The sequence below is a fragment of the Hyla sarda genome, chromosome 9 (genome assembly GCF_029499605.1).
Source record: "Hyla sarda isolate aHylSar1 chromosome 9, aHylSar1.hap1, whole genome shotgun sequence".
In the NCBI taxonomy this organism is placed as follows: domain Eukaryota; kingdom Metazoa; phylum Chordata; class Amphibia; order Anura; family Hylidae; genus Hyla; species Hyla sarda.
In genome coordinates this window covers 172793840-172805966 of record NC_079197.1, presented here as the reverse complement: position 1 = coordinate 172805966, position 12127 = coordinate 172793840, and the positions used below count along the sequence as shown (strand labels likewise).

The window sequence follows — 12127 nt, the reverse complement described above, 5'->3', positions numbered from 1 at the left end:
TATGGTGCGAGTGTATGTGTGTATGTATGTAATGTATAATGTGGGGGGGAGGGGGCACTGCCGCCGCCAGTTGTGCCATCTAATTTTATTTTTAGTGGCTTCTGGTCACCCGCAGTAAATTGCCCCCCCCAGAATCCCGCCCCCTTCATACTCACCCGACGACCAAGAGCCCCACGAATGCACGCAAACACACCCGAACCAAAACTACAACTCCCAGCATGTTGGACAATAACCTAATCTGTAGAACTATAAAGTGTAACACGCTGGGAGTTGTAGTTTTGGTTCGGGTCAGCTGCAGAGCCATAGGCTGCATCAGGGCATGCTGGGAGTTGTAGTTACTAACTGTAATTCCCAGTATTCCTTGACACAGCCTATGGCTCTGCAGCTGACACAAACCAAAACTACAACTCCCAGCATGTTACACAATAACCTTAACTGCACTATACAGTGCAACATGCTGCATCACCCACACAACCATAGGCTGTATCAGGGCATGCTGGGAGTTGTAGTTATCTAGTAACTAAATGCAAATCACATAAACTGGAGAAGCAGAACCCCCCCCCCCCCCCCAGTAACACAAGTCCCTATGAAGACTAAAAAAAAGTGATTAAAATATTTTAATAAGTGCGTATATATGTGAATAAGCCCCTTTCCTAATAAAAGTTTCCAATTTTCTTTAAATAAAAATAATGTTCAAAAATAAACATAAGTGTTATCGCTGCATGTGGAAATGTCCAGACTATTAAAATATAATGTTAATTAAACCGTACGGTGAACGGTGTAAATGTAAATAATAGTCCAGAATTGTTCATTTTTGGTCACTTCATATGAGAAATTTTTTATGGTGATCAAAAAGTTACATGTAGACTTATCTGGGCTTGTCTGGGGCGTAAGAGGAGCTACAGCTCTCCCTCCGCTAATATCCCGGCATACTGCGATCGCCTATTAACCATTAGATCACCGCTGTCAGCAGTGTCTAAAGGATCTTATATCCATCCCTGGTGGTCTAGTGGGGGGGGATCAGACTATTTTGGTGGAAATTATTTTATCTACCAGGACAAGTGGATTTTCTTGAGGGACAAGTAGATTGTGTTCCGCTTTAGTCCCTTGGACAAGTAGTTTTTTTTTTTTAATTTCCACACCCCTGAACCTATATAAGTAGGGTATAATTTTAATCGTATGGACCTACAGAATAAAGAGAAGGTGTCATTTTTACAAAAAAAAATAAAATAAATTAACTGCGTAGAAACAGAAGCCCCCAAAATTTACAAAATGGCGTTTTTTCTTCAATTTTGTTGCACAATGATTTTTTTTCCCCATTTCGCCGTAGATTTTGGGGTAAAATGACTGATGTCACTGCAAAGTAGAATTGGTGGCGCAAAAAATAAGCCTTAATATGGATTTTTAGGTGCAAAATTGAAAGAGTTATGATTTTTTTTAAATGGGCACTGTCATGAAATAAAAAAATTGATATGTTGTAGTACTTAAGTACTACAACATATCTCTAATATAGTTTCATTAAAAAAAAGTGATTTTAAAACAGTTTAAAATCACTTTTAAATTCGGCCACTAGGGGTCGTCCTCCTAGTGGCCAAATGCATTCGGCAGTGACGTCACTAGTGAATTTCGACACATTGAAGCCTGGCAACGAGTCGGAATTCACTCACTGCGGTGGTTGCTCCCGCTTGTCAATCAAACAGGCGGGAGCGAGCGCTGAGAACAGAAGAAGCGCGCATTGGCTCCCCTGCTCCCTGGCCTTGCACGCTGGCCCCGCCTCCCGGCATCCCGTCGCTGCTGTCCTGCCCGTCGCTGCACTATCCTGGTATGTCTTGGGGGTGGTGTTCGGGTAGCGGGGTTCAGGTGAGGGGTAGCGGGGTTTTGGTTGCGCCGCAGTCATGTATTGTTTTTAACACAGGGTGCCTCCAGTTTTTCCCCACTACAACTCCCAGCATGCCCTGACAGCCAATAGATGTCAGGACAAGCTGGGAGTTGTAGTGGTGAAACAGCTGGAGGCACCCTGTGTAGATGAACTAAGGGCGGAAGTGTCGGCCCCAGCAGGCATCAGTGACCTGGTGCCTGCTGGGGAAGTCTGCCTGGTAGTGAGCGCACTACCAGGCAGACAAAATAGCATTTTTTATATAGTAAAAAAAAAATTAAAAAAAAAATAGGCAGGGAGGAGGTTAGGGATAGATGGGAAATAGGCAGGGACAGAGAGGGGGGAAAAAAGGGATGGTGGGAGCTACCCTTAAAGGTAAGGAGGAAAAAACCAAAGTGCAAAAACAGAAAAACCCTGGGTCCTTAAGGGGTTAAAAAAATGGATGCAACCGGAAATCATTTTTCAAACCGTATACAGAAAAAATTTGTACACACGTTTTGATACAGTTTAGTCCGGTTTTGAGGAATCCGTTTTTTTTAATCAAGAACCTGATACAGGAACTGTATTGCCAAAACGTGGTGTGAACCCGGCCTAACATTGATCTATATAAGCCAGTGTTTCCCAACCAGGGAGCCTTTGGCTGTCCAGGCATTCTGGGAGTTGTAGTTTTGCAACACCTGGAGGCACCCTGGTTGGGAAACATTGATATAAGCAATTAAATCGATTGCTTATAAAAGGCTAATAGGAGGACAAAAACTAAAATGTTCAAGAAAAAAAATCCCCCCTACTAAAAACTCTAATCACACCCTTTTGCCATTTAAATAAAAAAATATATTTATTAATAATAATAATAATAATAATAAAAAACATATTTGGTATTGTCAAAACTATTAAATTATCACATTCCTGAAACCACACGGTCAATGGCCTGAACACAAAGAAAATAAAAAAATTTCCAAATGCCAAAATTGCTGATTTTTTGGTCACATCAATTCCTACAAAACATTTTTATATAAAGTGATAAAGTAAAATACTACCCAAAAAGTAGTATAGGAAAAAAGCTACAAGTCACAATGCAAAAAAAATGAGCCCTCACACAGCTCTATTATAGCAGTCAGAACATGGCGATGCACAGATAGATTTTTCTCTACTTTTTTTAATTTATTTTTTACTGTATATACTCGAGTATAAGCCGACCCGAATATAAGCCGAGGCCCCTAATTTCACCCAAAAAAACTCAGGAAAAGTTATTGACTCGACTATAAGCCTAGGGTGGGAAATACATCATCCCCCCCCCCCCCCCCCCATGTAATCATGCAGACCCCCGTCATTAACACCCTCATCATCACCACCTGTTATCATCCCCCCCGTCATCATCACCGCCTGTCATCATCCAGACCCCTTGCTTATCATCACCGCCTGTCAATCAATTCATCAGTGGTCTTCAACCTGCGGACCTCCAGATGTTGCAAAACTACAACTCCCAGCATGCCCGGACATCCATCAGCTGTCCGGGCATGCTGGGAGTTGTAGTTTTGAAACATCTGGAGGTCCGCAGTTTGAAGACCACTGCGGCCTTCGTCATCATCCAGACCCCCACCCCCCTCCCTTTAGTTTTCTACTCCCCTCCCCTCGGTGGGAAGGAAGGGTGAGCTGGTCCGGGCCATCTATGCTGCAGGGACCGTCCGGTGGGGAGGGTTAGTCGTGCCGGGCTGTCCATTTTCACCGGGAGGCCCTCTTCTCCGCTCCGGACCAGCTCACCCTTCCTTCCCATCGAGGGGAGGTGAGTAGAAAACTAAAGGGGGGGGGGTCTGGATGATGACGAAGGCCGCAGTGGTCTTCAACCTGCGGACCACCAAATGTCAGCATGGCTGATGAAAACCCCATTCCTGCCACATCATTTAAAACAGGTAAGCACAAGGCATACACAAGAACCTCTGCATTAATTATCTAAAGATGATAGGCTATGCTGAACTATAGAAGAAAAAAAAAAAATAGCAAAAAAATGTTAAAAAATATATAATATAAAATTTTTTTTACAAAAATTCAAAAAAAAGGATGAAATTTGGGAGGTTCAGAGAAATTAATGTATAAATTTAATTCCAGACATTTGTGCCAAAACTTTCAAAAACAGCTTTCTGGCGACAGATGCTCCTGATGTCATTCTTACCTAGGTTCCCACGCTGCTTAGATTATCGGAGTTTAATGCGCCCAAGCATGCAAAAAAAAAAAGCAGCAATTCCCGCATTGTCCAGCAGAGGCAGCATATCTTATGTAAAAACATAAATATAGATCATATTCAGGTTCCTACATAAGACCACAGGCAGCTGCAGCCTAATAAGATCACAAGGTGCAGTGATACAACTCCACATGCTCAGCCAGAGGATTCATGGGAAGTGTAGGCTGCGTGTTCACAGACAAATAACCCCAAGTGACTGAATTCTGAGTTTTCACCTAGAGCAGTGTTTCTCAACCAGTGTGCCTCCAGCTGTTGCAAAACTACGACTCCTAGCATGCCCGGACAGCCTTTGGCTGTTCGGGCATGCTGGGAGTTGTAGTTTTGCAACAGCTGGAGGCACACTGGTTGAGAAACACAGAGGTGGAATGGCAGGTAACAGGTAAGTGAGTGATACTTACGGCAGCGGCTAGGTTTGTCCATATCTGTCCATGTCCCGTCCCGCTGGCACTTGCGCACTTTCGGCCCAGAAATCTCCCGTTCCCCGCGGCAAACAAACTCAATCTCATAATCCACAGGGAGATATTCAACCGCTTTTACCTGAGAGAGGGTCAGGCCACGGTAACGTATTCCCCCATCCCGAGGGGGGTGTATGATACGGCAGCCTGCGGGGACAGGGGAAGAGCAAAGTATTACACAAAAGCAACAATACAATCTTATCCTGACATCACTATCGCACCCTGATCTTCTGACATCTCCATCTCATCCTGGTCCTTCTCTCTATATCCTGACATCCCCATCACATCCTGGTCCTTCTCTATATCCTGACATCCCCATCTAATCCTGGTCCTTCCCTATATCCTGACATCCCCATCACATCCTGGTCCTTCTCTCTCTATCCTGACATCCCCATCACATCCTGGTCCTTCCCTATATCCTGACATCTCCATCACATCCTGGTCCTTCTATATATCCTGACATCACCCATCACATCCTGGTCCTTCTATCTATATCCTGACATCCCCATCACATCCTGGTCCTTCTCTCTCTATCCTGACATCCCCATCACATCCTGGTCCTTCTCTATATCCTGACATCCCCATCACATCCTGGTCCTTCTATATATCCTGACATCACCCATCACATCCTGGTCCTTCTATCTATATCCTGACATCACCCATCACATCCTGGTCCTTCTATCTATATCCTGACATCACCCATCACATCCTGGTCCTTCTATCTATATCCTGACATCACCCATCACATCCTGGTCCTTCTATCTATATCCTGACATCCCCCATCACATCCTGGTCCTTCTATCTATATCCTGACATCCCCATCACATCCTGGTCCTTCTATCTATATCCTGACATCCCCATCACATCCTGGTCCTTCTCTATATCCTGACATCTCCATCACATCCTGGTCCTTCCCTATATCCTGACATCCCCATCACATCCTGGTCCTTCCCTATATCCTGACATCTCCATCACATCCTGGTCCTTCTCTATATCCTGACATCCTCATCACATCATGGTCCTTCTCTATATCCTGACATCCCCATCACATCCTGGTCCTTCTCTATATCCTGACATCCCCATCACATCCTGGTCCTTCTCTATATCCTGACATCCCCATCACATCCTGGTCCTTCTCTCTCTATCCTGATATCTCCATCACATCCTGGTCCTTCTCTCTCTATCCTGATATCTCCATCACATCCTGGTCCTTCTCTCTCTATCCTGACATCTCCATCACATCCTGGTCCTTCTCTCTCTATCCTGACATCTCCATCACATCCTGGTCCTTCTCTATATCCTGACATCCCCATCACATCCTGGTCCTTCTCTATATCCTGACATCCCCATCACATCCTGGTCCTTCTCTATATCCTGACATCCCCATCACATCCTGGTCCTTCTCTCTCTATCCTGATATCTCCATCACATCCTGGTCCTTCTCTCTCTATCCTGATATCTCCATCACATCCTGGTCCTTCTCTCTCTATCCTGATATCTCCATCACATCCTGGTCCTTCTCTCTCTATCCTGATATCTCCATCACATCCTGGTCCTTCTCTCTCTATCCTGACATCCCCATCACATCCTGGTCCTTCTCTCTCTATCCTGATATCTCCATCACATCCTGGTCCTTCTCTATATATCCTGACATCACCCATCACATCCTGGTCCTTCTCTCTCTATCCTGACATCCCCATCACATCCTGGTCCTTCTCTATATATCCTGACATCACCCATCACATCCTGGTCCTTCTATATCCTGACATCACCCATCACATCCTGGTCCTTCTATCTATATCCTGACATCCCCATCACATCCTGGTCCTTCTATATCCTGACATCCCCATCACATCCTGGTCCTTCTATATATCCTGACATCACCCATCACATTCTGGTCCTTCGATCTATATCCTGACATCCCCATCACATCCTGGTCCTTCTATCTATATCCTGACATCCCCATCACATCCTGGTCCTTCTATCTATATCCTGACATCCCCATCACATCCTGGTCCTTCTATCTATATCCTGACATCCCCATCACATCCTGGTCCTTCTCTATATCCTGACATCCCCATCACATCCTGGTCCTTCTCTATATCCTGACATCCCCATCACATCCTGGTCCTTCTCTCTCTATCCTGATATCTCCATATCATCCTGGTCCTTCTCTATATCCTGACATCCCCATCACATCCTGGTCCTTCTCTCTATATCCTGACATCCCCATCACATCCTGGTCCTTCTATCTATATCCTGACATCCCCATCACATCCTGGTCCTTCTCTCTATATCCTGACATCCCCATCACATCCTGGTCCTTCTATCTATATCCTGACATCCCCATCACATCCTGGTCCTTCTCTATATCCTGACATGTCTATCACATCCTGGTCCTTCTATCTATATCCTGACATGTCTATCACATCCTGGTCCTTCTCTCTATATCCTGACATGTCTATCACAACCTGGCCTGTTCCTATATCTCCGCCATATCTTGCTCCTTTTCCTTATCCTACACTTTCTTTAGCACACACTAGTACTTTCTCCATTATCTCAGACCATATTAACCCCCGGTTCCCTGACTCCACCTTCCAGACTCTCTAGACCTATTCCTCCTATACGAGACTCTTCCGCCCCCAATGGCGCTATTTCAGCGCTCTCACGTCTCACCTGTTGTGCTGTTATTCACTGATCCATAGACCGGAGACAACCAGAGAGAAAGGAGAAGGAGGAAACCGCAAGACATCTGGAAACAACAGAGAACATAAGGGAGAGTAAGAAAGGGATTGCAAGAAAAACGGGAGAGTGAAGGGACGGACAGTCACATGGGAGAACAAAAATGGAGGAGGCATTGGGGTTCCATGGTGACGTCTGCAGCGCCAGATCAAGGATTTAGTGTAAGATCAAGAGCTGCACGAGACCTGAATACTGGAAACATTATAAAGATCTACTAACACATTGTGACGACACTACAGCAGATATAGCAATGTGACCATACAGATCATACACCCACTCACATTCCAAGCAACCAAACACCACAACTCCCAGCATCCTGCGGGGTGGAGCTCAGTCTATGGCGTTACACTTACTTTCGTCTTTTTCGTTCTGTAAGAAACGTGCTGTATCCGCAATCACATGCTCACCGCGAAGTCCGCGTCACATGATGGGCATCGTCAGATAGGGTGGCTGGGAAGAGATCACATGACCACAATAAATACAAAGCAGGTATAAATAATAACAAGTTATGTATTATAGAATAGGAGAATGTAAACATGTATTATGGGCATGCTGAGAGTTGTAGTGTTCTGCATATAATTATATATTATAAACTATAAGGGCATGTCCAGTGGTCGGGTCATGTTGGGGGTTGTAGTTCTATAGAAGTAGAACATAACAGATTGGTGTTATGGTCAAGTCCACTAGTAAGATCAGAGTGGGGGTTGTAGTGATCAATGTATACAGTGTAATAGAATTGTATTATGGTCATGTCCAGTGGTCGGTGATATTGGGGGTTGTAGTGATCTATGTATACAGTATAATAGAATTGTATTATGGTCATGTCCAGTGGTCGGTGATATTGGGGGTTGTAGTGATCTATGTATACAGTATAATAGAATTGTATTATGGTCATGTCCAGTGGTCAGTGATATTGGGGGTTGTAGTGTTCTATGTATACAGTGTAATAGAATTGTATTATGGTCATGTCCAGTGGTCGGTGATATTGGGGGTCGTAGTGATCTATGTATACAGTGTAATAGAATTGTATTATGGTCATGTCCAGTGGTCGGTGATATTGGGGGTTGTAGTGATCTATGTATACAGTGTAATAGAATTGTATTATGGTCATGTCCAGCGGTCGGTAATATTGGGGGTTGTAGTGATCTATGTATACAGTGTAATAGAATTGTATTATGGTCATGTCCAGTGGTCGGTGATATTGGGGGTTGTAGTGTTCTATGTATACAGTGTAATAGAATTGTATTATGGTCATGTCCAGTGGTCGGTGATATTGGGGGTTGTAGTGTTCTATGTATACAGTGTAATAGAATTGTATTATGGTCATGTCCAGTGGTCGGTGATATTGGGGGTTGTAGTGTTCTATGTATACAGTGTAATAGAATTGTATTATGGTCATGTCCAGTGGTCGGTTATGTTGGGGGTTGTAGTGATCTATGTATACAGTGTAATAGAATTGTATTATGGTCATGTCCAGCGGTCGGTAATATTGGGGGTTGTAGTGATCTATGTATACAGTGTAATAGAATTGTATTATGGTCATGTCCAGCGGTCGGTAATATTGGGGGTTGTAGTGATCTATGTATACAGTGTAATAGAATTGTATTATGGTCATGTCCAGTGGTCGGTGATATTGGGGGTCGTAGTGATCTATGTATACAGTGTAATAGAATTGTATTATGGTCATGTCCAGTGGTCGGTGATATTGGGGGTTGTAGTGTTCTATGTATACAGTGTAATAGAATTGTATCATGGTCATGTCCAGTGGTCGGTGATATTGGGGGTTGTAGTGTTCTATGTATACAGTGTAATAGAATTGTATTATGGTCATGTCCAGTGGTCGGTGATATTGGGGGTTGTAGTGATCTATGTATACAGTGTAATAGAATTATATTATGGGCATGCCCAATGGTCAGTGATATTGGGGGTTGTAGTGATCTATGTATACAGTGTAATAGAATTGTATTATGGGCATGCCCAATGGTCAGTCATATTGGGGGTTGTAGTGATCTATGTATATGGTATAATAGAACTGTGTCATGGTCATGTTGGGGGTTGTAGCACTCTATGTATAGAGTATAATTCCTTGGTTTTCAACCTGCGGACCTCCAGATGTTGCAAAACTACAACTCCCAGCATTCCCGGACAGCCGTGCCACTGGTATAATTATTTAATTGTTATGTTCAATGGTCATGTGATGTTGGTTGTTGTGGTTCTCTATGTATACAGCATAATAGAATCGTATCATGGTCATGTTGGGGGTTGTAGTGCTCTATGTATACAGTATAATAGAATCGTATCATGGTCATGTTGGGGGTTGTAGTGCTCTATGTATACAGTATAATAGAATCGTATCATGGTCATGTTGGGGGTTGTAGTGCTCTATGTATACAGTATAATAGAATCGTATCATGGTCATGTTGGGGGTTGTAGTGTTCTCGGTATACAGTATAATAGAATCGTATCATGGTCATGTTGGGGGTTGTAGTGCTCTACGTATACAGTATAATAGAATTGTATTGCGCTCAGATGATGTTGGGGGTTGTAGTGTTATATATATATTAGATTTCCTGTACTTCTCTTCTCTTTATTTAGCCGCACGGAAAGTATAAAACACAAGGACGAACGTCTCACATTGCGTCAAGGCTGAGAAATACAATCTACATCCGGACATTTCAGGGACACCGCAGCATATCTCCCGGGGTAATCTCCAGATCTCCGTAACCAGATAACAAGATGAGCCCAAAGTAGTAATACCCCGGGGGCCCCAACTCCCCTGCCAAGGGGACCGCAGGGAGGAAAGTCTTCATCCTCATATAACGTGGGCAAATATGGTGGACATATAGGGGGAGGGGAATCAAATCTTGTACAGGGGAGCAGTTGCCCATAGCAACCAGATTCCAGCTTCAAGGTTTTTTTTTTTTTTCAAAAAGTGAAAGTGAAATACGATTGGTTGCTATGGGCAACTGCTCCGCTGCACAAGGTCGCTCTAGACCAGCGTTTACCCCTTTTTAAGCATGAGGCACACCTTGGAAAAGAGTTTTTCTTGGGGAGGGGGCCCGCCTAAGGTATACTGTACTGTAGGTATACTGCCCCATGTTGGTGGGACCTGCCTGTAAGTAGTAGATATATTGCCCACAATGTAGATAGGACCGCCCTGTAAGTAGACTGCGCCTACCCCCCTGTAGGTAGTTTGCCCCGGCCTTCCTGCAGTTAGTATGCCCCCGGTAAGTACGACCCCCTTATGCTGGTAGTTTGCTCCATGTAGGTAGAGCCCTACTGTAGGTAGGACCTGCCCGCAGAGAAGTTTGCCCCCACCCGTAGGTAGAAACCCCCCTGTAGGTTGTTTGCCCCCCGCCCTCCCGCAGGTAGTCTTCCCCCTGTAAGTAGGACCCCCTCATGCCAGTAGTTTGCTCCATGTTGGTAGAGCCCCACTGTAGGTTGTTTGGCCCCCGCCCTCCTGCGGATAGTCTGCCTCCTGTAGGTAGGACCACCCATGCTGGTAGTTTGCCCCATGTAAGTAGAACCCCACTGTAGGTAGTTTGCCCCCAGCCCTCCTGCAGTTAGTATGCCCCCTGTAAGTAAGACCCCCTCATGCTGGTAGTTTGTCCCATGTAGGTAGCACCCCCTGTGGGTAGTTTGCCCCCAGCCCTCCTGCAGTTAGTATGTCCCCTGTAAGTAGGAGCCCCTCATGCCGGTAGTTTGCTCCATGTAGGTAGAGCCCCACTGTAGGTTGTTTGGCCCCCACCCTCCTGCGGGTAGTCTGCCCCCTGTAGGTAGGACCCCCCATGCTAGTAGTTTGCTCAGTGTAGGTAGAGCCCCACTGTAGGTAGGACCCCCTGCAGGTAGTTTGCCCCCTCTAAGTTGAACCCCCCATAGTTATTTTGTTCCCTCCCCCTGGTAGGTAGGACCCCCCTGTGAAGGACTTGTGTATCTCCGCTCCCCCGTCCACATACGTCATTATTCTTCCTCCATAGTATAACACGTGCTCCTCCATGGACGGTAAACCAGAAAACACACGGGAGACGGGAAGGTGGAGCGGAGGTAAGTGCCGCTGGCTTCCGGAACACCTGATGAAAAACACTGTTCTAGAATATTCCTAGAAATAGTCTGAAGATTAAAGGGTCGAAACGTCTAAAAAAAAAATGTATTAAAAAAATAAATGATGGGGCAAAAACGTAAATAGATCAAAACGGGTGCAAGTGTTGTGGATACGGAGAAGTCTAGAGCATGGATTCCAGACCAGCGTGTCTCCAGAAAAACTACAACTCCCAGCATGCCCGCACAGCCTTAGTTTTGCAACAGCTGGGGGCACCCAGGTCGGGAATAACTGGTTAAGCAAAACGACTCTATACAATTGTCATGGATAAAATCGTATGAAACAATTGTGGTGTGAATGCGGCCAAAGATTGTCCGGCTCCTATTGGCCAAGTACACGGGACGGTGTCGGCTGCTGTCAACTGCCGCCAATCAGAAGTCTCGTGGTGAAAACCGTATCCACTATCCGCAGGGGACACCGCATTCCCTGGGAGCTGCGCATCACAAACCTGCAAGGGGGTCCCCATATATCTCCCATAGAGCTATATGGAGGGGGCGTGAATATATATTTCTCTCATATACACAGGGGATATGGTATTGTGCATGTGTATATATATATATATACACATACACACACACACACACAATACATAAACAGGTGGTATACAAAATATGTGTGTGCATATATAGGAAATTTAGTACATACAGGTATACAGTGTGTATACAGGAGATGTAGTATATACTATGTAGGCGAGGTATACAGGAGATGTAGTATAT

General features: G+C 44.8%; 2 protein-coding genes across 5 annotated transcripts in view; one reads left to right on the top strand and one right to left on the bottom strand.

The window, feature by feature from the left end:
* GABBR1 (gamma-aminobutyric acid type B receptor subunit 1) overlaps positions 1-12127 on the bottom strand; it is a gene marked incomplete in the record, with an annotated part of 109695 nt that overhangs the window by 94769 nt on the left and 2799 nt on the right. Inside the window, 3 exon segments of the mRNA XM_056541138.1 lie at positions 4514-4717; positions 7247-7322; positions 7666-7762. Of these exon segments, the coding sequence (XP_056397113.1) occupies positions 4514-4717; positions 7247-7322 (280 nt within the window).
* Positions 10302-12127, top strand: part of LOC130291827 (uncharacterized) — a 53094-nt gene continuing 51268 nt past the window's right edge. For 3 of the 4 annotated variants that reach the window (XR_008848044.1, XM_056541139.1, XM_056541141.1), the window contains exons 1-2: positions 10302-10427; positions 11290-11356. The gene's annotated coding sequence lies outside the window, so the exon portion shown is untranslated. Of the gene's footprint in view, positions 10428-11267; positions 11357-12127 lie in introns of those variants that run through there. The other variant, XM_056541140.1, reaches the window with a different exon arrangement.